The sequence below is a fragment of the Salvelinus alpinus genome, chromosome 21 (genome assembly GCF_045679555.1).
Source record: "Salvelinus alpinus chromosome 21, SLU_Salpinus.1, whole genome shotgun sequence".
NCBI lineage: Eukaryota > Metazoa > Chordata > Actinopteri > Salmoniformes > Salmonidae > Salvelinus > Salvelinus alpinus.
Genome location: NC_092106.1, coordinates 5,950,578 through 5,975,919, shown reverse-complemented (window position 1 = coordinate 5,975,919; position 25,342 = coordinate 5,950,578). Strand labels below are relative to the sequence as shown.

Genomic DNA, 25,342 nt, shown 5'->3' with positions numbered 1-25,342 from the left:
CTTGACAATGACCAGTATAGGCTGCTTATTGTACAGCAATGCATTGACTTTACAGGCTACCCATAAAAATTAAAAAGTTGAAAAAGTCTAACAGATAGATAGAATATTTTAAAACCCGATTTTGTCATAATCAAATTGAAGCAAAAGTTAATTTGTTCATCCAAGCTATGTCCAAACTATGACATATTAAGGGATATGTGGACGTAGACTACTCAAGAAACTACATTACCCAGAATACAACGGCGTATTCCACCCAGTCCAGCCGGTGTATTTGGATACAAAGTCAGCCTAGATACTGACAGCTGCGTCTAGAAATGGCACGTCTTTTGGAGAAAAAAGCGATTTGATTGTGAAGGACAACTAACCACCCGACTGACCCAGATGAGTAAGGACTCCAAGACTATTCATTTTGTGGAATTGGATTATGGAATCTGATGGTGGATATTTGGATGCGATCACACGCCCATGCGACAATGTCAATGGATGTTGTGATGCACGGTGTCCAGGCTTTTTTCCCGTAAATATTTGAATATTTAATATTTGGTTTATTTGAACCAGAAGACAAGATGCAATATACACATAAAGACTGGATTCTAATTATATTTTGCACTAAAAGGGAGGATTAGGCTTTTGTTAGGCCTGTTACATTATTATAATTATTATAATTATTATTAATGCCTCGAAGATGGTCTATCATAGCCAAAGAAACACGTTACTGTAGAGGATTAATCGCCTTATTTGAATCACGTCAACTCGGATCAGAGCTGCACAACTATTTGCAATTGGAATTACAGCGTGATGCCTTCACAAAACCCACCATTTATTGTTATGGTAGGCTATTTCGTTCTCAAACCTAGCGTGTGAAGGTGTCGAAAAGCACTGAAATATATTCCGTAGAGCCAGCAGGTGCGGGATCTTAGATCACAAATAACTGAAATGTGCAACATCGTATCCATATAAGTAGACAAGGCTATTGCTTATGATTACACATGTATCAGATGTTTTGAATGACCATCGTCTTGTAGCCTACAAAATAAAGGTTAGATAATAATGGCAAAAACAGACCGTGCTGTACCAGTGTCTCTGGACTCGCGCGTTCGTGTAGACTCACTGTATCGCGTTTATTGAAACATTACCGTGCGCAGAACTTAGGCCGGACAATGTAACAAGACAAACGATCAATCATTGATGTGCGCTGACTACAAAGATGCGAAACGTACAGGCACTCAATTGTCTTTGCCTGACTGCTGTCCGCCGTAATTCCCCATCTAAAAATGGACGAGTATGCTATTTAAGGACATTAAACGGGCTTATACGTGTATCGGTGTAGGCCTACATGATCTAGAAGAGGCAGCATCAAAGTAGGGAAATATTTCAATCGATATTTCAACAAAATACGAGGTCAAGACAAATTGCTGTAATTCATCGCTTTCAAAAAGCCAATGACCATGTAATAACGAGATGTCAGACAAGCGACATATTCTTCTGCTCTGTGCTTGTTTGGAAATAACAACGATCCTTGCTCAGAGGGTGTTAAACTATACAGATGACACTATTTAGAATCAGAATGTTTTGTTACATGTGGTGCAATTGATCTACAAATAGCCTCTTTAGATGTGCGATCTCCTTCAGTTGTCGTGTAGCTTCCTCGCTGTCTTTGGCCTCTTATAATCTTGAAGGAGAGGAGCTAGCCTCTTTAAATCGCTGAGTCAGGATCTGTTCTCAATGAGGCGGCATGAAGTGCAGCGTTGGCTATGTCTTATTACTCATTAGGGCAAAAATGTAAGGAACTAAAAAGGGTAAGACGCCATAATAAACTCAACTTTTGTGGACCACTCAGACCATCCGGCGCTTGCTGAATCTTGAGAGGGAGACAGTAAATACAATCAGTAGTCTAATATGAAATAGCAATAGATGCTCAGAGATACCCTAGTTGTAAAAGCAGTGTGGGATGTTACAGAGACCCGTGTTCAGATCCTGACCATGCTCTCCTGAGCAGCGCAAAGCTATACCATCCACAAGGACCTGATCTCACAGTACTGAAGAGGGTCTACTTTGGGATTTTCCCAGGCCAGCCTTGACTCTCTGGTAGCTTTCTAGACCATACCATTGAATAATAAACAGTAGCCTCTCTCAGGGATGGCCATGGTTCTGCCCTGATTGCTTTTTTCCTTTAGAAACACACCCAGAGAGAACCTGTTGTAGAAATACATGTTAAATACACACTGCATTATACATGGTAATACAGACTGCTACACACACATGATTGGTGACAGGAACTGGAACTACCCCAGTAAACGGGGACAGTGATGGGACAGTGGAGCTTTGGCCTGCCTGCCCACTGATCTGTCTCTCCTCTGGTTAAGGAGGCCTGGATTCAGCTGATGGGCCCTGCATGGATTTTGTGTGTGACTTGACAGAGGGCAGGCCCACACCGCTGACCAGCAGCCGAGCAGCCATGGACCCATATGCCAGAGCGAGCAGCACAGCAGCCCCCCTGCCCTGCACCAGCTGTGGGGGCTGCTGCGACCCTCCTCCCCCTGGCCTCATGCTCGTTGGTCCCCTTGGCCCCCCTTATGGCCCCCCTCTTTCCTCCATGCCCCCACATATGACCCCTGCTCCCCCGGTGTGTTCTGCTACAGCTGTCCAGGCTGAGAATGGCAGCAGCTGGAACTCCTCCTCTGGTTCTCCAGACTCCCACCCTGGCAGCTCTACCACCTCCAACCCCTACTGGATGGCCGTGTTTGACTACGAGGCCACGGCAGACGAGGAGCTGACCCTGCGGCGCGGGGACCTCCTTGAGGTCCTCTCCAAGGACTCCAAAGTGTCCGGGGACGAGGGCTGGTGGACGGGCAAGATCCAGGACAAGGTGGGCATCTTCCCATGCAACTACGTTACTCGGAGGGACGCCGGCAGCTACCAGCAGCTAGCCCCAGGAGGGCTGGTGGCGGGTGGGGTGCCTGAGGGGTGCCCCCTGGAGATCGACTTCACGGAGCTGGTGCTGGAGGAGGTGATCGGGGCGGGGGGGTTTGGGAAGGTGTATAGGGGGATGTGGCAAGGGGAGGAGGTGGCAGTTAAAGCTGCCAGGCAGGACCCTGACGAGGACATTAGCGCCACAGCTGAAAGCGTACGACAAGAGGCTAGGCTTTTCTGGATGCTCAGACACCCCAACATCATCAACCTGATAGGGGTGTGCCTGCGAGAGCCCAACCTCTGCCTGGTGATGGAGTACGCCCGCGGGGGGGCCCTGAACAGAGCCCTAGCTGGGAAGAAGGTACCCCCCAGGGTGCTGGTGAACTGGGCCGTGCAGATCGCCACGGGGATGGACTACCTGCACAATCAGACCTTTGTACCGGTTATACACAGAGACCTCAAGTCTAGCAACAGTGAGTACACCAACACTCGTCTCCCACTCCACTCATACCACAGTGTGTCTGCTGCCATCTCAAAGATTTCATTTCTGACCTATTCGCTCCAAATGAGTCCTTTCCTATTTCATGTAAAATATATTTTATATATTTTTATGTGACATTTGGGGGCAAATCACACTCAGAATGGGAATACGTTCATTCTTTCCTTTGGTTTATTTGCATGTTTAATCAGCCATGCATACACATTTGATTGCCATATAGGTCGTAGACGGACTCTATTCATGCCTGTTTTAGTCCCAGTTTCCAGTTAAGGGCAGTATAGTATACGAAATCCATTTAACAGAGGATGGATGAGTGGGCACGTACAGAATGTACAGTAGTGTACGTACTGTTAACCCTTGTGTTGATGGGTTCATTTAAGTGTTGTGTGGATGAAATGAAATAGAGGTTTTCTGTTTGACACACAGACAGTTGAGTTGAGAATGACAGGGTAAGATCAGCCCTGGAGAGCTGGCTCTCTCTGCCATCTTTCCCTTGTCATTTCTCCCCTCCTCCTCCGATCCTCTCCTCTCACCCTCCTCTTTCTACCATCCCTCCTCAAGGAGAGCAGTTCTGCTCTGCAGCTCGCCAAGCTATTTTTGGTCCTTTGTGCTACTTGCTGTTTAAAGACGCAGTTGCAGATGTTGGTGTATTTGGGGGGAGGGGGGGGGGGGGGGTATACGCACTGTGTGTGTGTGTGTGTGCGTGTGTCTGTCTGTGTGGGACGTGAGCATGGGGGATGGGGTGTAGAGATACGAGTTGAGGGTACAGGATGCTGAGTACAGGGCTTTTTGATGGAGAGAGACAGAGCGATCTGGAGTATCTGTAGCTTAAAGACACCCTGCTCACAGATCTTACAAAATGTTCCTAATCGCTCTCTGGTTTGCGAAGCTGTGATGTAGCGAGAGCCGCCATATAAAAAGCCACCTCTCCCTCAGTAACTGTAACGATAGGGATCAGATTGGACGTTGAAGCCTTGAACAACCGCGCAGAACTTCCTTCACGACACTGGGCTGTGTTGAGTCATCCAGCTGTCAGCCTCTCTGCACAAATGTCAATTCCTTCACTTATAATTCCTCCGTGTGAAAAGATGATTTCAAAGGAGTGTCTCAATCTGTCAAGCTGTCTCCTTCCTCTATGGATGACGCGTCCCACTGAAAACAATTGAAAACGTCCCCTTGAAAACGTCCCATTGAAAACGAACAAAGTATTCAGGCATGTGATCAGCCGATGACTTAAAGATGATTGTTTATATTGAAGCCCGGAGGGTGGGAGAGAGAGATGAAGCGAGAGGAGAAAGCAAAGGAAGAGAGAGAAGGAAGCAAAAGAGATGGGGAAGAAAGGAAAGGTTACAAAGATGAGGGAGGAAAGAGAGGGACAGAGAGGGAGAAGAAAGATAGAGAAATAGGTGAGAGAGATTGGGGAGGTAGAAGGAGAGGGATAGAGAGAGCGAGGGGGGTAAACAGCGGTTCTTCTTAGTTTAGGGTTACACCTCAGCTCATTGTCCAAGTGTACAGGTCTCAGATATCCTCTTCAAACCGCCGCCTGTTTGGCATCACTGCGGTTACGGAGAAGCTTTAGGCCCCACAGCTTCTCTGTTTCTTCTCCACCACCTTTGCTGGCCTGCCAACCTCTCCTCTACACACTCACCGAATTTGTAGTGTGTGTGTGTGTGTGTGTGTTTCTGCCTTTCTCTCTGTGTTGTTGTTTGCCAGGCTGAGGCTAGAGTAGTGAGCCTGACTGTCTACCCGGGATAATCTGATTACGGTGACCTCCTTAGAGTGATGTGACAGCGGTGTTTGTGGGTTGGCAGGTCTCTGTCCCTTGTTCCATTTAGCCGTACCTGTCACACCGATCCAGAATCAGCCCACTCTCTCAGTGGTGCCCAATCCTCCTTGGGCCATATTATTTAGCAGCAAAATCGAAATAAATCTGAATATAATGGTTATAACAGTTTTATAAGCACATATAGTAGGCGGACTCAGAGAAGCCCTAAGAATATGGTCATGTGAACCATCACGTCATTAACAACACATTTCTCAAAAACATGGCCCTAGTTGATAGCCATTCAATTAAAAACCTTATTGATCAGGTGATTTGATCAAGTTGAAATCCAAACTGCCCTAGATAAGGGGTGTTCAGAAAGAGGTCTTGAAAACTCTACCCCGTGATGGCTAACGTGTCTGCAGCCACTGCACTGAGTTGTAAATTATATTGACATGACTCAGCATAAGGTATCAAAACACTTTACCACTGATCACCTGTCTACTGTAACACACAGTGTTCGGGAGTCGGAAGTTTACATACACTTAGGTTGGAGTCATTAAAACTCAATTTTCAACCACTCCACAAATTTCTTGTCAACAAACTATAGTTTTGGGAAGTCGGTTAGGACATCTACTTTGTGCATGACACAAGTAATTTTCCAACAATTGTTTACAGACAGATTATTTCACTTATAAGTCACTGTATCACAATTCCAATGGGTCAGAAGTTTACATACACTAAGTTGACTGTGCCTTAAAACAGCTTGGAAAATTCCAGAAAATGATGTCATGGCTTTAGAAGCTTCTGATAGGCGAATTAAAATCATTTGAGTCAATTGGAGGTGTACCTGTGGATGTATTTCAAGCCCTATCTTCTTACTCAGTGCCTCTTTGCTTGACATCATGGGAAAATCAAAAGAAATCAGTCAAGACCTCAGAAAAGAATTGTAGACCTCCACATGTCCACTTGGGAGCAATTTCCAAATGCCTGAAGGTACCACGTACATCTGTACAAACAATAGTACGCGAGTATAAACACCATGGGACCACGCAGCCGTCATACCGCTTAGGAAGGAGACGCGTTCTGTCTCCTAGAGATGAACGTACTTTGTTGCGAAAAGTGCAAATCAATCCCAGAACAACAGCAAAGGATGCTGGAGGAAACAGGTACAAAAGTATCTACAGTGGGGAGAACAAGTATTTGATACACTGCCGATTTTGCAGGTTTTCCTACTTACAAAGCATGTAGAGGTCTGTAATTTTTATCATAGGTACACTTCAACTGCGAGAGACGGAATCTAAAACAAAAATCCAGAAAATCACATTGTATGATTTTTAAGTAATTAATTTGCATTTTATTGCATGACTTAAGTATTTGATCACCTACCAACCAGTAAGAATTCCGGCTCTCACAGACCTGTTAGTTTTTCTTTAAGAAGCACTCCTGTTCTCCACTCATTACCTGTATTAACTGCACCTGTTTGAACTCGTTACCTGTATAAAAGACACCTGTCCACACACTCAATCAAACAGACTCCAACCTCTCCACAATGGCCAAGACCAGAGAGCTGTGTAAGGACATCAGGGATAAAATTGTAGACCTGCACACGGCTGGGATGGGCTACAGGACAATAGGCAAGCAGCTTGGTGAGAAGGCAACAACTGTTAGCGCAATTATTAGAAAATGGAAGAAGTTCAAGATGACGGTCAATCACCCTCGGTCTGGGGCTCCATGCAAGATCTCACCTCGTGGGGCATCAATGATCATGAGAAAGGTGAGGGATCAGCCCAGAACTACACGGCAGGACCTGGTCAATGACCTGAAGAGAGCTGGGACCACAGTCTCAAAGAAAACCATTAGTAAAACACTACGCCGTCATGGATTAAAATCCTGCAGCGCACACAAGGTCCCTTTGATCAAGCCAGTGCATGTCCAGGCCCGTCTGAAGTTTGCCAATGACCATCTGGATGATCCAGAGGAGGAATGGGAGAAGGTCATGTGGTCTGATGAGACAAAAATAGAGCTTTTTGGTCTAAACTCCACTCGCCGTGTTTGGGGGAAGAAGAAGGATGAGTACAACCCCAAGAACACCATCCCAACCATGAAGCATGGAGGTGGAAACATCATTCTTTGGGGATACTTTTCTGCAAAGGGGACAGGACGACTGCACCGTATTGAGGGGAGGATGGATGGGGCCATGTATCGCAAGATCTTGGCCAACAACCTCCTTCCCTCAATAAGAGCATTGAAGATGGGTCGTGGCTGGGTCTTCCAGCATGACAACGACCCAAAACACACAGCCAGGGCAACTAAGGAGTGGCTCTGTAAGAAGCATCTCAAGGTCCTGGAGTGGTCTAGCCAGTCTCCAGACCTGAACCCAATAGAAAATCTTTGGAGGGAGCTGAAAGTCCGTATTGCCCAGCGACAGCCCCGAAACCTGAAGGACCTGGAGAAGGTCTGTATGGAGGAGTGGGCCAAAATCCCTGCTGCAGTGTGTGCAAACCTGGTCAAGAACTACAGGAAACGTATGATCTCTGTAATTGCAAACAAAGGTTTCTGTACCAAATATTAAGTTCTGCTTTTCTGATGTATCAAATACTTATGTCATGCAATAAAATGCAAATTAATTACTTAAAAATCATACAATGTGATTTTCTGGATTTTTGTTTTAGATTCCGTCTCTCACAGTTGAAGTGTACCTATGATAAAAATTACAGACCTCTACATGCTTTGTAAGTAGGAAAACCTGCAAAATCGGCAGTGTATCAAATACTTGTTCTCCCCACTGTATATCCACAGTAAAACAAGTCCTATATCGACATAACCTGAAAGGCCGCTCAGCAAGGAAGAAGCCACTGCTCCAAAACCGCCATAAAAAAAGCTAGACTACGGTTTGCAACTGCACATGAGGACAAAGATCGTACTTTTTGGAGAAATGTCCTCTGGTCTGATGAAACAAAAATAGAACTGTTTGGCCATAATGACCATCGATATGTTTGGAGGAAAAAGGGGGAGGCTTGCAAGCCGAAGAACACCATTCCAACCGTGAAGCACGGGGGTGGCAGCATCATGTTGTGGGGGTGCTTTGCTGCAGGAGGGACTGGTGCACTTTCCAAAATAGATGGCATCATGAGGGAGGAAAATTATGTGGATATATTGAAGGACAATGACCCCAAGCATACTTCCAAAGTTGTGGCAAAATGGCTTAAGGACAACAAAGTCAAGGTATTGGAGTGGACATCACAAAACCCTGACCTCAATCCCATAGAAAAGTTGTGGGCAGACATTTCACATTCTTAAAATAAAGTGGTGATCCTAACTGGCTTAAGACAGGGAATTTTAACTTGGAATAAATTTCAGGAATCATTTCAAACTGAGTTGAAATGTATTTGGCTAAGGTGTATGTAAACTTAGAGTTAGAGGTTAAAGGTTCCAAGCCCTTTCTATAGATTCTAGTTCTATGGACACACATGAGTCAGATAGACCCCTCTATACTGCAGAGGTAGATATGTTATATAACCTACATGACACGTTCCCAATGGTCTTACTGTCGCATGAATCAGTTTCCTAGATGACCACTGACAGGTGAAAGGACTGGATTGTGATATCCATCTCTGACGATTCACCTATCAAGTCCTTTTATGGATGAGTCTATATGAAGGAATGGAACCAAGAAAATACCATTAAAAACCACATTTGTAGCCTTGGTTGGGAGTTTCTGTGACAGCTGTTAGAGCATTAAGATACTGAACAATAGGCTATTATACTGCATATAGGCTTCATAAAGATGGGGGTGGGGGGGTTGACGTTACCTGCTGCTCTTTTGAGTGCTGTCACTTCAAATGGAAAGCAAGTTAACAGTCACCTGAATAGTGGGGCCTTGTGTCTGCAAGCTGGCCTGTCTAGTCTGTAATATATATTTCCCTCCACTGGATAATTCAGCATTAATTACAGGAACTAGTAACTTGGATATTATTCGGTTAGATGGTGTGAGTTGGACTGAAATATTGAGTATCATCATCTTACATATAGGTATCCTTCAATTATGATATGAATACACGTTCCATAATTGCTATTTATCGGATTAGTGCATAGCATGCCATTGAAAAGAGTTTAAATGGTGTGTCTGTTTAGAAAAGGATTAGCGTTCTGAGTAGCCTGTCTGTCTGGCTTCTTTCCCACACTCAGAAAGAGGGATGTTGCTGCTAGAAGAGCCATCCCAGACTGACTTGATTCCTCTTCATGGCAGCAGTAGGAAAATACTGGCCGGCTCTACGGCACCTGATTCAATCAATCAATCAATCAATCAAGGGCCCTGTTTGAATGGTTTCGAAAATGCATCCTCCCCTCCTTGAATTTATCTCTGAGAGTAGTGTGTTTGTGCATGCATGTCTTTGTATGTGCATGTGTTACGTGCGTGCGTGTGTGTGCGCAATTGCATATGCAGTGTATTCGGAAATTATTCAGACCCGTTCACTTTTTACACATTGTGTTATTGTTACAGCCTTCTTCTAAAATTGATCCCGTAAGGACAAAGCAAAAACGGAAATATCACATTTACATAAGTATTCAGAACCTTTACTCAGTGCTTTGTTGAAGCACCTTTGGCAGCGATTACAGCCTTCTTGGGTATGATGCTACAAGCTTGGCACACCTGTATTTGGGGAGTTTCTCCCATTCTTCTGTGCAGATTCTCTCAAGCTCTGTCAGGTTGGATGGGGAGCGTCACTGCACAGCTATTTTCAGGTCTCTCCAGAGATGTTCGATCGGGTTCAAGTCCGGGCTCTGGCTGGGCCACTCAAGGACATTCAGAGACGTGTCCCGAAGCCACTCCTGTGTTGTCTTGGCTGTGTGATTAGGGTCGTTGTCCTGTTGGAAGGTAAACCTTTGCACCAGTCTGAGGTCCTGAGCGCTCTGAAGAAGGTTTTCATTAAGGATCTCTCTGTACTTTCCTTCGTTCATCTTTCCCTCGATCCTGACTAGTCTCCCAGTCCCTGCCACTGAAAAACATCCCCACAGCATGATGCTGCCACCACCATGCTTCACCGTAGGGATGGTATTGGCCAGGTGATGAGCGGTGCCTGGTTTCCTCCAGACGTGATGTTTGGCATTCAGGCTAAAGAGGTCAATCTTGTTTTCACCGGACCAGACAATCTTGTTTCTCATGATCTGAGAGTTCTTTAGGTACCTTTTGGCAAACCTCAAGCGGGCTGTCATGTGCCTTTTACTGAGGAGTGTCTTCTGTCTGGCCAGTCTACCATAAAGGCCTGATTGGTGGAGTGTTGCAGAGATGGTTGTCCTTCTGGAAGGCTCTACCATCTCCACAGAGGAACTCTGGAGCTCTGTCAGAGTGACCATTGGGTTCTTGGTCACTTCCCTGACTAAGGCCCTTTTCCCCCAATTGCTCAGTTTGGCCGGGCGGCCAGCTCTAGGAAGAGTCTTGGTTGTTTCAAACTTCTTCCATTTAAGAATGATGGAGGCCACTGTGTTCTTGGGGACCTTCAATGCTGCAGGATTTTTGTTGGTACCCTTCCCCAGGTCTGTGCCTCGACATGCACTGTCAACTGTGTGTGCCTTTCCAAATCATGTTCAATCAATAGAATTTAGGTGGACTCTAATCAATTTGTAGAAACATTTCAAGGATGATCAATGGAAACAGGATGCACCTGAGCTAAATTTTGATTTTCATAGCAAAGGGTTGTGAATGCTTATGTAAATAAGGTATCTGTTTTTCTTTTTTTATATAATTTCCCCCAAATGTCTAAAAACCCGTTTTCATTATTGGTTATTCAAATATTTAATCAATTTTAGAATAAGGCTGTAACGTAACAAAAATGTGGAAAAAGTCAAGGGTTTTGAATAGTTTTCCGAATGCACTGTATATGTGTGTGTATGGATGTGGGACAGAGGGACACGGTGGTGCTAGCGAGCTAGGGCAGGAAATACTCACTGGTAGTGCAGCAACAATGACCCCATTCTCACACAACAAGCCAAGACAGAGTTGGGCTCACAATGACAGGAGTCACTGAGGGGGAGGGGGCGCGGAGAGGACGGACGACACAGAGATGGAGGGAGTGAGGTCGACTGTAGACCTTGAATGGCAGGATGGAGGGATGGATGGGTAGAGAAAAGGAGAAGGAATGCGCTTGCTGCAGAGTAGGCCCTGCGGGCTAGGTTGGGGGAGGGGGTGATGGAGGGAGGGAGGGGTAGAGGGATGGGGAAAGTGGTGGGGATGGAGTCAGTTGGAGACGCGGTCAGAGTGTTCTACAGACTGAGAGGACTCAACGTCATACTGTTCCTCTAGTACCCCTCTTTCTACCCCACACATCTGTATGTTCCCAACCAAAACACCTCACCAATCAACCAATGGTGGTGGACTAATTAGTTGAACATAGTAATTGGTTGTAAAGAGAACTAGCTGACAGACGAATGAATTGTCTCCAATAAGGTCAAATTAGGCCTATCCTGTGAGTAGTAGTGTCAGTATGTTCTGTCTTACTACTGTGTTTGGCTCTCAGAAAGGCCTTGGACTCAGCACAGGCACCGTGAGAACAGAGGCATACTGCAAACAGATGTCTGTATTCCCTGTCTGTTAAGCTCAGTTAGACCCCCTGAGTTGAAAAACATGATGAAAGTGCCCACAGAGAGAAAGGTTGAGAGGGATGGAGGCATGGAGAGGGGAAGAGGGGGAAAGAGGGACAGAGAGGTAGAGGGAGATCGAGGAATAGAGAGAGGGATAGAGGCATAGAGAGGGGGAGAGGATAAAGAGGGATAGAGAGGTAGAGGGGGATAGAAAGGGGGAGAGAGATAGAGAGGGGGAGAGGGATAGCAGTATAGCTCAGTGTGTCTGAAATGACACCGATCAATGGTCAGTCAGATTGCAGAAGCACACACGCACGCACGCACGCACGCACGCACGCACGCACACACACACACACACACACACACACACACACACACACACTGGTACTGTCTACACAAGTCAATGAACAGATAAGAGATGAGGCCAATGGCTACCAGTAAACTAATGAGGACACAGGTCACACTACACAGTATCCCAACCCCATGGCCTTCTCTAGTTTCCACGTATTCACTGATTTGAGGAATTTGACATGTATTCAGGTTCATCCTGGTGACTAATATCCCTGCATTCCTGACATTCCCCGAATGCTGACATACTGTACATACTGTACGAAACCCAGTTAACAGGGCAACATTGGCACCCAGCCTACCTCTGCCAGCCTCACGTGACAACAGCAACAGAGAGCACACGCTGCACACAGACACGTGCACGTACGAATGCACGCACGCACTCATACAGACGCGCGCACTCGTGCCATGAAGCTGACACAAGGCACATTGGCCAGGCTGTGTGTGGCGACTGCTGTTAGAAGGGCATTGTTGCTGGCCAGGCTTGTACTGGGCCTAGGGCTCCAGGGGACTGGGGGGGGGGACTGAGAGAAGGCAGGCCCAACACAGGAGGCCTTGCACTGTGTCACGGATCCCCCCGGTACTGATGCTCATTCTGTTCACCAGTTCCGGAGGTCTTCGTCACCGACTTTCTAGGCTTCGCTGAACGGGCTTCATTATCATCAACCCCGGACTGTCTTGTCTGATTGTACACACCTGGTTCCCAGTTCCCCTGATTAGTATGTTAAATACGTGCCGTCTGTTCCCTCTGTCTTTTTCGGTTATTGTTCCCATGTCCGTTGGTGCTGTGAGCACCTATGCGTTGGTGCAGCTGTTATGCTGCGTGCTTTATATATCGTCCCGTGGCGTTCAACGAGATTTACCCTCGCTCTTTTGTTTGGGTACAGCCCAGGGTTTTTGTATGCGTGTTTGTTTTGGCTGTATTAAAAAACCCTATTGTGTATTCCTGCGCCTGTCTCCAAATCCTTTATACCAGCGTGACACACTGGGTGTCCCCTTGAGCCAGATTCCTTGACCAACCATAGAAGAGTAGAAGACATACTGAGTGCTATACTGTGTGCTCTTTGAAAACAAGGGAGAATGATAACATCCTATGTGTTAGGATTTCACTGGACATCACATAGTATTACCGGCCAGAAACGTGTCCGTGTTCATGTTTGTGGAAAGGTCATGAGGTCATAAGCGGGGGACGACTGCTGCACTGACTCCATGGATGCAGTTACACACGTCTTCACAGGGATAAACTACAATCTAATAAAGAACTACAACTAGAACTATGTGTCGACCTACAATGGGTATAAAAAGACGGGCTGTTACAGAAATCAAGGCTAATGTCACGGTGTGAAATGAACATTGGACTGTGTTTGTGTGTTGAACTTGCTTGCAGGGCTTGGTGGATCTAAGACTAGCCTCTCAGTCCAGGAACATTTAGATGGATTTCCTGGTGTCGATGGTTCGTGTCTCAAATAGACAGAACAAAAAGGGTCAAATGGATCGCCCAAATGCTAAGAGATGTCTTTTCTTTGGTAAAACCATGTCAATTTCACTCCCAAATGTTTGAGGTGGTGAGTAAAATATGTCTTGAATTCAAATACCCAGTTTTACAAATAACGATAGTGAACCTGCAGTCCTGCTCCACATTAAAAAAAAGCAGTCTCACTTAATACCTCAACCCTTTATGAGAGCCAGGCTGCCTGGTCACATGAATTTGGCAGCTGCATTTGTGTGGAGACAAAGTGAATGCCTCCAGGGTGAAACTGTGCAACTGCACGGCTCAGGATTAGAGCCCAAATGGCCTCTGGTAATACGAATTGAGCCAACCAGGGGTATCGATGACATGCGAGCAGATTCAGTACAACCTCCATATCCAAGCAGGCAAAGTGCAGCAATTCTGGCTGCGATACTGTGGGTGCAGCATCCATTATGCTGATGTTATTCATTGGCTTCCTGTAAAGTATCACAAATTTTCACCATAAAAATGCACCTTTATGATGAAGCATTCCACGCATCATCGCATTTAAACACTTACGTAAGATAGCCTACTATTCGCAATGCAATGAGTAGATTCGATAATCATCATTTAGGCTAATAATATAACTCTCACTGTTCGCAAAAAAGACCGGTCTGTGTATGGCTGAGCGAGTATTGCAGTAGGCTTAGGCTAAAGGCTATATGAGATATGTTTCTTCTTTCTTTGCACAGAACATTTTTTTTAAATGTTATAAACACATTTCATGCAATTCTACTACACGTTATAAAACTGGAGACATTAGCAGAACCTTTTCTTAACTACGATAAATGACATGGTAGCCTACGCTACTCTTTTGACACTGACAAACAGATCAATATAATAGGCCTATGAGAATGGGAGACAGAAGGAGAAAATATGGCATCCACCTAAACTGCCGGAGAAAAGTCTTGTCCAAAAACAAACTTGACACTGACCCAACAATGATAAAGAATGATAATGCGCAGTGCGCAGTGTACTCACCCGGGATAAGGCCGATGCTCTCCGCTGGTACCAATAACATAATATACTGTCGTTAGCTCAACTAAGTTGAGAATTTTGATGAACACAGATTAGAGTATTTTCATTGTGTTCTTTACAGCAACAGCCATTTGCTTTCCAAACGATAGTTTCCCCGCAATTGTATTTTGAAATATTGCGATATGCTTGGCTGGGCCTCTCTACTTTTCACTGACAGTCGCAATTCAACAATCCTATATTTTGTATTTGCCTCGCACGCTGCCCAAATTGTGCACGCTATCTTTCCTTCCGACTGTAGGCAATGAGATGTAAAACAATCCACAACAGAAGCTAATGATCCTCTGAGGCCAAATCATGCTTTAGTAGCCTATTTTGTATGATTTAATTGATTTCTGTACAGACAGGAGTAGGCTAATGTAACAGTTTAACTTTAGTCCGTCCCATCGCCCCGACACATCAACAACAGTCACCCACGAAGCGTCGTTACCCATCGCTCCACAAAAGCCGCGGCCCTTGCAGAGCAAGGGGAACCACTACTTCAAGGTCTCAAAGCGAGTGACGTCACCGATTGAAACGCTATTAGCGCGCACCACCGCTAACTAGCTAGCCATTTCACATCGGTTACACTCACCCCCTTTCGACCTCCTCCTTTTCCGCAGCAACCAGTGATCCGGGTCAACAGCATCAATGTAACAGTTTAACTTTAGTCCGTCCCCTCGCACCGACCCGGGCGCCTCTGCACACATCAACAACAGTCACCCATGAAGCATTGTTACCCATCGCTCCACAAAAGCCGCGGCCCTTGCAGAGCAAGGGGAACCACTACTTCAAGGTCTCAGAGCAAGTCACGTCACCGATTGAAACGCTATTAGCGCGCACCACCGCTAACTAGCTAGCCATTTCACATCGGTTACACTAATTAGGCTATATAATATTTCAATTTACTTTAGGGAAAGCTGCCCCTAGCTTCATGGACGCGCCGGCTATGGTACCATGCACAATTAAGAGCAGTGTTGTATACTGTACTTGTATCCCAGTGTAGTGTTTTGTGAGATGGGTTAGTGTTCTTGACTGGTGTATGGTTTCTCTTTAGTGAGTGTCAGAATAGGAACGTGCGAAAGAAAGAAAGACCTAGACGGACATCAAGACATGAAGAATATCCTACCAGATATCCTACCAGCACGATGAAAAAAAAGCTTCCCCCCCAGTCATCTCTTTCACTCCTTCACCCTTCATCTTTTCATCGACTCCACTTCTCTATTTGTCCTGCCACTAATCCTCTACCAATCTCACTCCCTTTTCCTCTCCATCTTGCCCTTGCCCTCCTTTCTCCATCACCTTGTCTGCCAGTTTATCCTCATCCCTCTGCCCTTGCCCTCATTCCTGTCTCTCTCTTGTTATTTTTCTCTCTTCCTTGCCTCCTTCCTTCCTTCTTATCTCCATCCCCTCCCCCACATCTCCTCAGACTCTCTGTCCCTTTCTTCTGTCCCTCTTCCTTAAAGGTATCCACTTACATCCCATCCGAAACAGTTTGTGCATGTTTTATGACACCATTTTTGGACAATATTGTCCGTTTTGGTCTCCGGCAAGGTTTTTTTCCGTTTTTTTCCGAGTCAAGCCAAAGTTTAGTAGCCCGAAGTCTACGCCCCTTCGTCAGTGATTAGTCAACAGTAGGGATTCTTCAATGGTTGAGAGAATGCAAAGAGTGTGCAATGCTGTCATCAAGGCAAAGGGTGGCTACTTTGAAGAATATGAAATATGAAATATAAAATATATTTTGATTTGTTTAACACTTTTTTGGTTACTACATGATTCCATACGTGTTATTTCATAGTTTTGATGTCTTCACTATTATTCTACAATGTAGAAAATAGTAAAAATAAATAAAAAACACTTGAATGAGTAGGTGTGTCCAAAGTTTTGACTGGTACTCTATGCACAAACTGTTTCAGATGGTAAGCATGTGGTCACCTTTACTCTCCCTCCCATACCCATACCCATACCCATCGCTCTCTCGCTCTCTTTCTCTCCCTCTCTTGCTCTCGCTCTCTTTCTTTCTTTCCATCTCACCTCCCCAATGTGGGCAGTCTGAGTTGATCCTAGGCAGGCGACAGCTGGAATGGCAGACAGACATGGGAGGGGGCACGGGGGAGCGAGGGATGGAGATAAGGGGGTGAGTAGGGGATGGCTGGGTGGGTACATGGGGGGGGGGGGGGGGGGGGTTGGCTTTGTCGGCAGGGCTGTGATCTGCAGTGAAGTGGAAACGGAGTCCCACAGTGGCCCTGAGGGGCGGGGGTAGTGACTATATCAAAGACCTCTATTGGAGTAGAAGGATAATAGAGCCCTTTGCACTCTCACATTGGCTCACAGCCATGCCAATCATTCTACCTGGTTGGCTCACAGCCACGTCTGTCACCTAAACCTTTAGCCAGCCCAAAACCCTCTTCTCAGAAATCCCTCTTGCCACCATGTAGAAATTCCTACAGGGAAAATCTTGCAACCTATATCTTGAAGAATGTTTTTCGGTCTGGAAATTCAACTGAGGTGGGCAATTGCAGGCAGAATACACTCCAGTCATAAGCTCCTGTCCCTAGTGAGGAGGAGGAGGACAGTCGAAACATGCCACGCTGCCTGGGCAGCTTCATCGCAGGGGCTGTTTAATCTGCAGGACGGTGGTGGATAGTGTTCTGCCCTGTTAGACTAGTAGACCCAGCAGGTATCAGAGTGGTGTCTGTGTGTATGGAGGGCTGGGAGGGATGCCGGGGTGCAGGGGTCTTTGTGTAGCGGGGGGGGATTCGTTGGAGGCAACAGCTGTTCCACCCTGCAGGCTACACCTGTTCCTCTGTGGACAGAAACAGAGAGAGAGAGATGAGAAGGAGTGAGTGAGAGGCGTAGAGAGAGAGAGGGGGAGGGAGAGAGGTGGGGGACTGAGAGGAAGGAAAGAGGGACCGGGAGAGATTAACTAAGAGAAATACTTTAATTTGTTTTGTTTTTATTTAACCATTATTTAACTACGAAAGTCAATTAAGAACAAATTCTTAGTTACAATGAAGGCCTACCAAGAGGCAAAAGGCATCCTGCGGGGACAGGGGCTGGGATTAAAATAAAAATGTAGGACAAAACACACATCACGACAAGAGAGACCTACGTAAAGAGAGACCTAAGACAACAACACAACGTGGCAGCAACACATGACAACACAGCATGGTAGCAACACAACATGACGACAACACAGTAGCAACACAACGTGGCAGAAGCACAACATGGTACAAGCATTGTTAGGCACAGACAACAGCACAAAGGGCAAAAAGGTAGAGACAACAATACATCAAGCTAAGCAGCCACAAGTGTCAGTAAGAGTGTCCATGATTGAGTCCTTGAATGACGAGATGGAGATAAAACTGTCCAGTTCGAGTGTTTGTTGCAGCTCGTTCCAGTCGCTAGCTGCAGCGAACTGAAAAGAGGAGCGACCCAGGGATGTGTGTGCTTTGAGGACCTTTAACAGAATGTGACTGGCAGAACGGGTGTTGTTTGTGGAGGATGATGGCTGCATAAGATATCTCAGATGGGGGGAGTGATGCCTAAGAGGGTTTTATAAATAATCAACAACCTGTGGGTCTTGTGGCGGGTATGTAGAGATGACCAGTTTACAGAGGAGTATAGAGTGCAGTGTGTTCTATAAGGAGCATTGGTGGCAAATCTGATGCCCGAATGGTAAAGAACATCTAGCTGCTTGAGAGCACCCTAACCTGCCTTCTCTCTAAATTACGTCTCCGTAATCTAGCATGGGTAGGATGGTCATCTGAATCAGGGTTAGTGTGGCAGGTGGGGTGAAAGAGGAGAGATTACGATAGAGGAAACCAAGTCTCGATTTCACCTTAGCTTGCAGCTTGGATATGTGCTGAGAGAAGGACAGTGTACCATCTAGCCATACTCCCAAGTACTTGTATGATGTGACTACCTGAAGCTATAAACCCTCAGAGGTATTAATCACACCAGTCGGGGTGGGGGTCCTAATGTTGAGTCCTTCCTGAACTACACTATACTACACAAAAGTATGTGGACACCCCTTCAAATTTGTGGATTCGGCTATTTCAGCCAGACCCGACGCTGACAGGTGTATAAAAATCTGTATAAAAATCGGGCACACAGCCATACAAGCTCCATAGACGAACATTGGCAGTAGAATGGCCTTACTGCAGAGCTCAGTGACTTTCAACGTGGCACCGTCATAGGATGCTAACTTTCCAACAAGTCAGTTCGTCCAATTTCTACCGTGCTAGAGCTGCCACGGTCAACTGTAAGTTCTGTTATTGTGCATTGGAAACATCTAGGAGCAACAACGGCTCAGCCGCGTAGTGGTAGGCCACACAAGCTCACAGAACGGGACCACCGAGTGCTGAAGAGCGTAGTGAGTAAACATTGAATGTCCATGGCTGAGCAGCCGCACACAAGTCTAAGATCACCATGCGCAATGCCAAGTGTCGGCTGGAGTGGTGTAAAGCTCGCCGCCATTGGACTCTGGAGCAGTGGAAACGCGTTCTCTGGAGTGACGAGTCACGCTTCTCCATCTGGCAGTCCGATGGACAAATATGTGTTTGGCGGATGCCAGGAGAACGCTCTCCGCCCCAATGCATAGTGCCAGCTGGAAAGTTGGGTGGAGGAGGAATAATGGTCTGGGTCTGTTTTTCATGGTTTCGGGCTAGGCCCCTTAGTTCCAGTGAAGGGAAATCTTAACCCTACAGCATACAATGACATTCTAGAAGATTATGTGCTTCCAACTTTGCACAAAGCGAGGTCCATACAGAAATGGTTTGTCGAGATCGGAATAACTTGAATGGCATGCACAGAGCCCTGACCTCAACCCCATTGAACACCTTTGGGATGAATTGGAACGCTGACTGCAAGCCAGGCCTAATCGCCCAACATCAGTGCCCGACCCCACTATTGCTCTTGTGGCTAAATGGAAGCAAGTCCCCGCAGCAATGTTCCAACATTTAGTGGAAAACCTTCCCAGAAGAGTGGAGGCTGTTGAAGCAGAGGGGACCAACTCCATAATAATTCCCATGATTTTGGAATAATTTTGGAATATTTTTGGTAATCTAGTGTATGTTGTTGATGTAAATTGAGAAGAGCATGGCATACTCCCTTGGAGACAGCAGATGTTCTGACTTGACACACTGCACTCTTTGGGAGAGTCAGGGTAGGCAGAGGTCAACAATCCAGAGGTGAGGCAAAGGTACAGGTCGGCAGGCAGGCTCAGGCAGAGTGGTCAGGCAGGCGGGCTCAAAGTCAGGACAGGCAAGGGTCAAAACCAGGAGGGTGAGAAAAAAAGAGACTGGGAAAAGCAGGAGCTGAGAACAAAAATGCTGGTTGACTTGACAAACAAGACGAACTGGCAACGGACAAACAGAGAACACAGGTATAAATACACAGGGGATAATGGGGAACATGGGCGACACCTGGAGGGGGGTGGAGACAATTACAAGGACAGGTGAAACAGATCAGAGTGTGACAATAACCTGAGTGGAAACCAAATTGCATACCAGAGAGAATACTATAAACATCAAGAAAGCCAGTCAGTTGATTATTTCCAATTTTTACAACACTTTTGATAAACAGGGCAAGATAGAAATTGGCCTATAACAGTTAGGATCAGCTTGATCTCACCCTTTAAATAAAGGATGCACCGTGGCTGCCTTCCAAACACTGGGAACCTCCCCAGAGAGTAGCCACGGGTTACAAAGGTGAGAGATAGGCTTGGCGATGATAGGGGCTGCAACCTTAAAGAAGAAAGGATCTAAACCATCTGACCCAGATGTTTTTTGGGGGGTCAAGTCTAAGGAGCTCCTTTAGCACCTCAGACTCAGTGACCGTCTGCAGGGAGAAACTTTGTAGCGGGGCAGGGGAAAAAGAGGGAGGAGCATCAGGGCTAGTCGCATTAGAAGGGCTGGGAGATGAGGAAGTGTTGGGCGGGCAAGGAATCTTGGCTTAATGAAGGTGTGATTAAAGAGCTCAGCCATATGCTTCTTGTTAGTATTAAGGACAGGAAGGGATGGGGAGGAAGGTAGAAGTGAAAGAGAGTTTGGAGGAAAAGAAAGTGAGGGGAGGGAAAGATAGAGAGGAGTGGAGGGATGAGGACAGAGTAGGAGGGGGAAGAGGAGCATAGGGGGGTCCAGGTCAGTGAGGCCACTATGCTTGTTTACTAACTGTGTTGTCAAATCTACCTAGTTCTCCCAGGCTCATCTCTCTGTCTCAGTCTCAGCTCCTTAGCTTCCTGTCTGACAGAGCACGACCTCTGCCCTGGTTACCATAACAACTGAGGTTGATGACCCTGCACATTAAAGTCACCCCACACCAAAGTAAAGTAGACTAACTGGTTAAGCTGTGAGGAAAATCAATGTAAATAGTCCGGGTAGCCATTTGATTAGCTGTTCAGCAGTCTTATGGCTTGGGGGTAGAAGCTGTTAAGAAACCTTTTGGACCTAGACTTGGCGCTCCGGTATCGCTTTTTGTGCTGTAGCAGAGACAACAGTCTATGACTAGGGTGGCTGGAGTCTTGGGCAATTTTTAGGGCCTTTCTCTGACACAGCCTGGTATAGAAGTCCTGGATGTCAGGAAGCTTGGCCCCAGTGATGTACTGGGCCGTACGCACTACCCTCTTTAGCGTCTTGCACTCGGAGGCCGAGCAGTTGCCATACCAGGCGGTGATGCAACCAGTCAGGATGCTCTAGATGGTGCAGCTGTAGAACTTTCTGAGGATCTGATGACCCATGCCAAATCTTTTCAGTCTCCTGCGGGAGAATAGGCGTTGTTGTGCCCTCTTCACGACTGTGTTGGTGTGTTTGGACCATGATAGTTTGTTGGTGATGTGGACACCAAGGAACTTCCCATTTAATAGTAATAGTTACTCATATATAAATGTATGTGATCGATGCATAATAACAGTACAGTAATAAGCGTTTTAGTCTTGTCTCCCTCCCCTCCACCTCCAATGTGTATCAGCCACCTGTACTTAACATAACCTGTTGTCATGACTAACCTTAACAAAGCGGGCACCCCGTTTTGGTAAACATTTGAGGGATGGGGCTGGAGAAATGTAACCACTCTCAAAATGATAGACAGAGCTATGGATAAAAATAATCCAAATGATGGATGTGGCAAATCGCAAGATGGATGTAGAAATTGCAGATTGCCTCTTTAAAGACTAATCCCTGAGGTTAAGTCTCCATGGTTAGTCTTTATCTGTCCTCTGTGTAAAGAGTGACTCACAACATTCCTCTGCTCTCTTATGAGGGTCAGGGTCCAGTGGCTGGGGATGGGGGGATGGAGGGATCGAAGGAAAGAACGAGGGGGTGGTTATGTCTGGGCAGTGGCGGAGGAAGGTAATGGAAACTCGAAAAATGTAGATGGCACTTCGTGTTTTTTTGAGTGCCGGTAACTGACGTCAACATTAATGCCATGCATTACGAGAATACTTTACCTCTTTGTGAATAATATGTATGAACAAGAACGGCACTGTGTTGTTTTTCAAGCTTAGCTACAGTAGATGTGTAAATATTTCAATATTTTGTATAGGTTATCAGTGTGGTTACACTGTGAAATGCTGCGCCGGAGCTGAAAACATGGTGACAACATGAGAGCTAGTGGAGAGCAGGTGCCTCTGCTTTGATCACAGATATCTGTACACATTCTCCCTCTCTCGCTCTCAAGCTCATTGAGATACACAGACACAAACATTAGCACGCCCCACATATTCGCACACTGCTACGTACAACGCACATACCGTAGTCGAACACCAACTTTAAAGTTGTACCAACTCAAACACACACACACGGACTCTGACAGACACAGACACCCTCAGTTTCACATGCAAACAGACGCACAACATTCATGCCTCTCTCACACTCTCTGCCTCTCTCTTTCTCTGTCTCTTTTACTGTCTCCATCTTTCACAGGCACTCACCGACGCACGCACGCACGCTAGCACGCACACACACACACACACACACACACACACACACACACACACACACACACACACACACACACACACACACACACACACACACACACACACACACACACACACACACACACACACACACACACACACACACACACACACACACAAACACACAAACAGAGCCCAGCCAGCCCTGGGGAGACAGCTGTCCCTCACAGAGAGCGAGACAGTGGTATTGAAATAGAAAAAGAGAGCTGGGGGATGACAATGGCTTATTATCATTGTCATCAGCCGTCCCCTATTCCCTGTCCCTCAGATTAGACTTGGGTGGAAGCTATACACACACAATCATGTGAAACATACAAACGCATGCACACACGGACACAAATGTGCATGTTGACGAATAGACAGGCGATATTTGCATTTTAGAAGACACTCTTATCTCTCTTAACTTAAAAGTAGTGAGTTCGTACATTTTCCCGTACTGGTTCCCTGTGGGAATCGAACCCACAACCCTGGCGTTACAAGTGCAATGCTCTACCAAATGAGCCGCCAACTATTGCATAAGTCCTTTTGTGATATACTGTACAGTGCCTTCAGAAAGTATTCACACCCTTTGACTTTTCCACATTTTGTTGTGTTACAGTCTGAATTGTAATATTTTTTTAGTTTTTGTCCCTGGCCTATACACACATACCCCATAAGGGTCAAAGTGGAATTATGATTTTAGAAGTTTATACTAATTAATGAAAAATGAAAAGCTGATATGTCTTAAGTCAATAAGTATTCAACGCCTTTGTTATGGCAAGTTTAAATAAGTTCAGTATTAAAAATGTGATTAACAAGTCACATAATAAGTTGCATGTACTCACTCTGTGTGCAATAATATTGTTTAAGTTATTAAATACACTTTGGATGGTGTAGTCCAAAGTGCAGTCACTACAAAGATACAGGCATCCTTACTAACTCAGTTGCCGGAGAGGAAGGAAACCGCTCAGGGATTTCACCATGAGGCCAATGGTGACTTTAAAACAGTTACAGAGTTTAATAGCTGTGATAGGAGAAAACTGAGGATGGATCAACAACATTTTAGTAACTCCACAATACTAACCTAATCAACAGTGAAAAGAAGGAAGCCTGTGCATAATAAAAAAATATTCCAAAACATGCATCCTGTTTGCAACAAGGCACTAAAGTAATGCTGCAAAAAAAAATTGCAAATCAATTAACTTTTTGTCTTGAATACAATGTTTAGTGCAAATCCAAAACAACACATTGCTGAGTAACACTCTCCGTATTCTCAAGCATAGGGGTGGCTGCGTCATGTTATGGGTATGCTTGTAATCGTTAAGGACTCAGGAGTTTTCAGGATAAAAAAGAAACAGAATGGAGCTAAGCACAGACAAAAATCCTAGAGGAAAACTTGGTTCAGTCTGATTTCCACTAGGAGATGAATTCAACTTTCAGCAGGACAATAACTTAAAACACAAGGCCAAATCTACACTGGAGTTGCTACCAAGAAGACAGTGAATTTTCCCGGGCTACAGTTTTGACTTAAATCTACTTGAAAATCTATGGCAAGACCTAAAAATGGTTGTCTAGCAATGAGCAGCAACCAATTTAACAGAGCTTGAAGATTTTTGAAAAGAATAATGGGCAAATGTTACGTACTCCACGTGTGGAAACCTCTTCGAGTCTTTTACCCAGAAAGACTCACCGCTGTAATCGCTGCCAAGATGCTTCTACAAAGTATTGACTCAGGGGTGTGAATACTTATGTAAATGAGATATTTCTACATTTCATTTTCAATAAATTCGCAAAAATGTCTAAGAAACATGTTTTTACTTTGCCATTATGGGATATTGTGTGTAGTTGGGTGAGAAATAAAATATATTTAATCAATTTTGAATACAGGCTGTAACACAACAAAATGTGGAGGAAGTCAAGGGGTATGAATACTTTCTGAAGGCACTGTATACAGTATGTTATCATGCCATTGAACCCAGAACATTGTTGATTGTCCTAAAAGGAAATGTCAGAATGCTATTTGATGAATAGTGGTCGGCATCGGGAGATTAAGAAAAGCCCATGATATGGTGAAATCTTGATCAATTGTGATGACTCAATATATACTATATATACTGTACTTGACATTACCTTTTGATTGCGTGTGTTTGGACATTAGCTGCCTGTCAGCATATAATGAGTCTCAGAGGCACACCTGTTTCACGTGAGCCAGGTCTGTGTGTGTCTGTGTCAGTGTGCGTGTGCTTAAACAAAGACTCAGCTGTGTGCTGTGCCTCTCCCCGCCTCCCTTTGCATGCGCCTGTAGATAAGCAAGTACAATCCCCTCCTCTCTCCCAGCACTGTGGACTGTGTACACTCCAAATATTTCCATAGCCAGCCCTCATGCGGAAATGAAGGAGGAAGTGCATGGAGAGGAGAGGACAGGAGAGAGCAGAAAGGCCAATGCTGGGAGTTCAACAGGAAAAGCCAACTCACCTCTGTCACCCAGAGACTTTGAAACGGTTGCAACATCGTATGGAAATTCTCAGAACGGACGTGCTGGGTACAGTGCATAATGTCGGCGAGGCAGAGACCTGAACACTGCTCTGACCAAACCTTTTGTCAATAGTTGAGTGTAGACCTGAGGAAAATACAAGTTTATGACAGATATGGCCTATAGCCTATTAGAGGAATATGGCCAGGTGACTAGGGTCAGATACTGGCTGATAATCCCCAGGTTGCACTGCCCTTGAATCACACACTTAACCTGAATTG

The 25,342-nt window shown here is 45.6% G+C and overlaps 1 protein-coding gene across 1 annotated transcript in view; it reads left to right on the top strand.

The window, feature by feature from the left end:
• Positions 1–253: 253 nt before the first annotated feature.
• The window catches only part of LOC139547677 (mitogen-activated protein kinase kinase kinase 10-like), a 35,116-nt gene continuing 10,027 nt past the window's right edge, over positions 254–25,342 (top strand). The window contains exon 1 of the mRNA XM_071356668.1: positions 254–3,386. Coding sequence (XP_071212769.1) covers positions 2,396–3,386 — 991 coding nt within the window. The 5' untranslated portion in view covers positions 254–2,395. The remainder of the gene's footprint in view (positions 3,387–25,342) is intronic.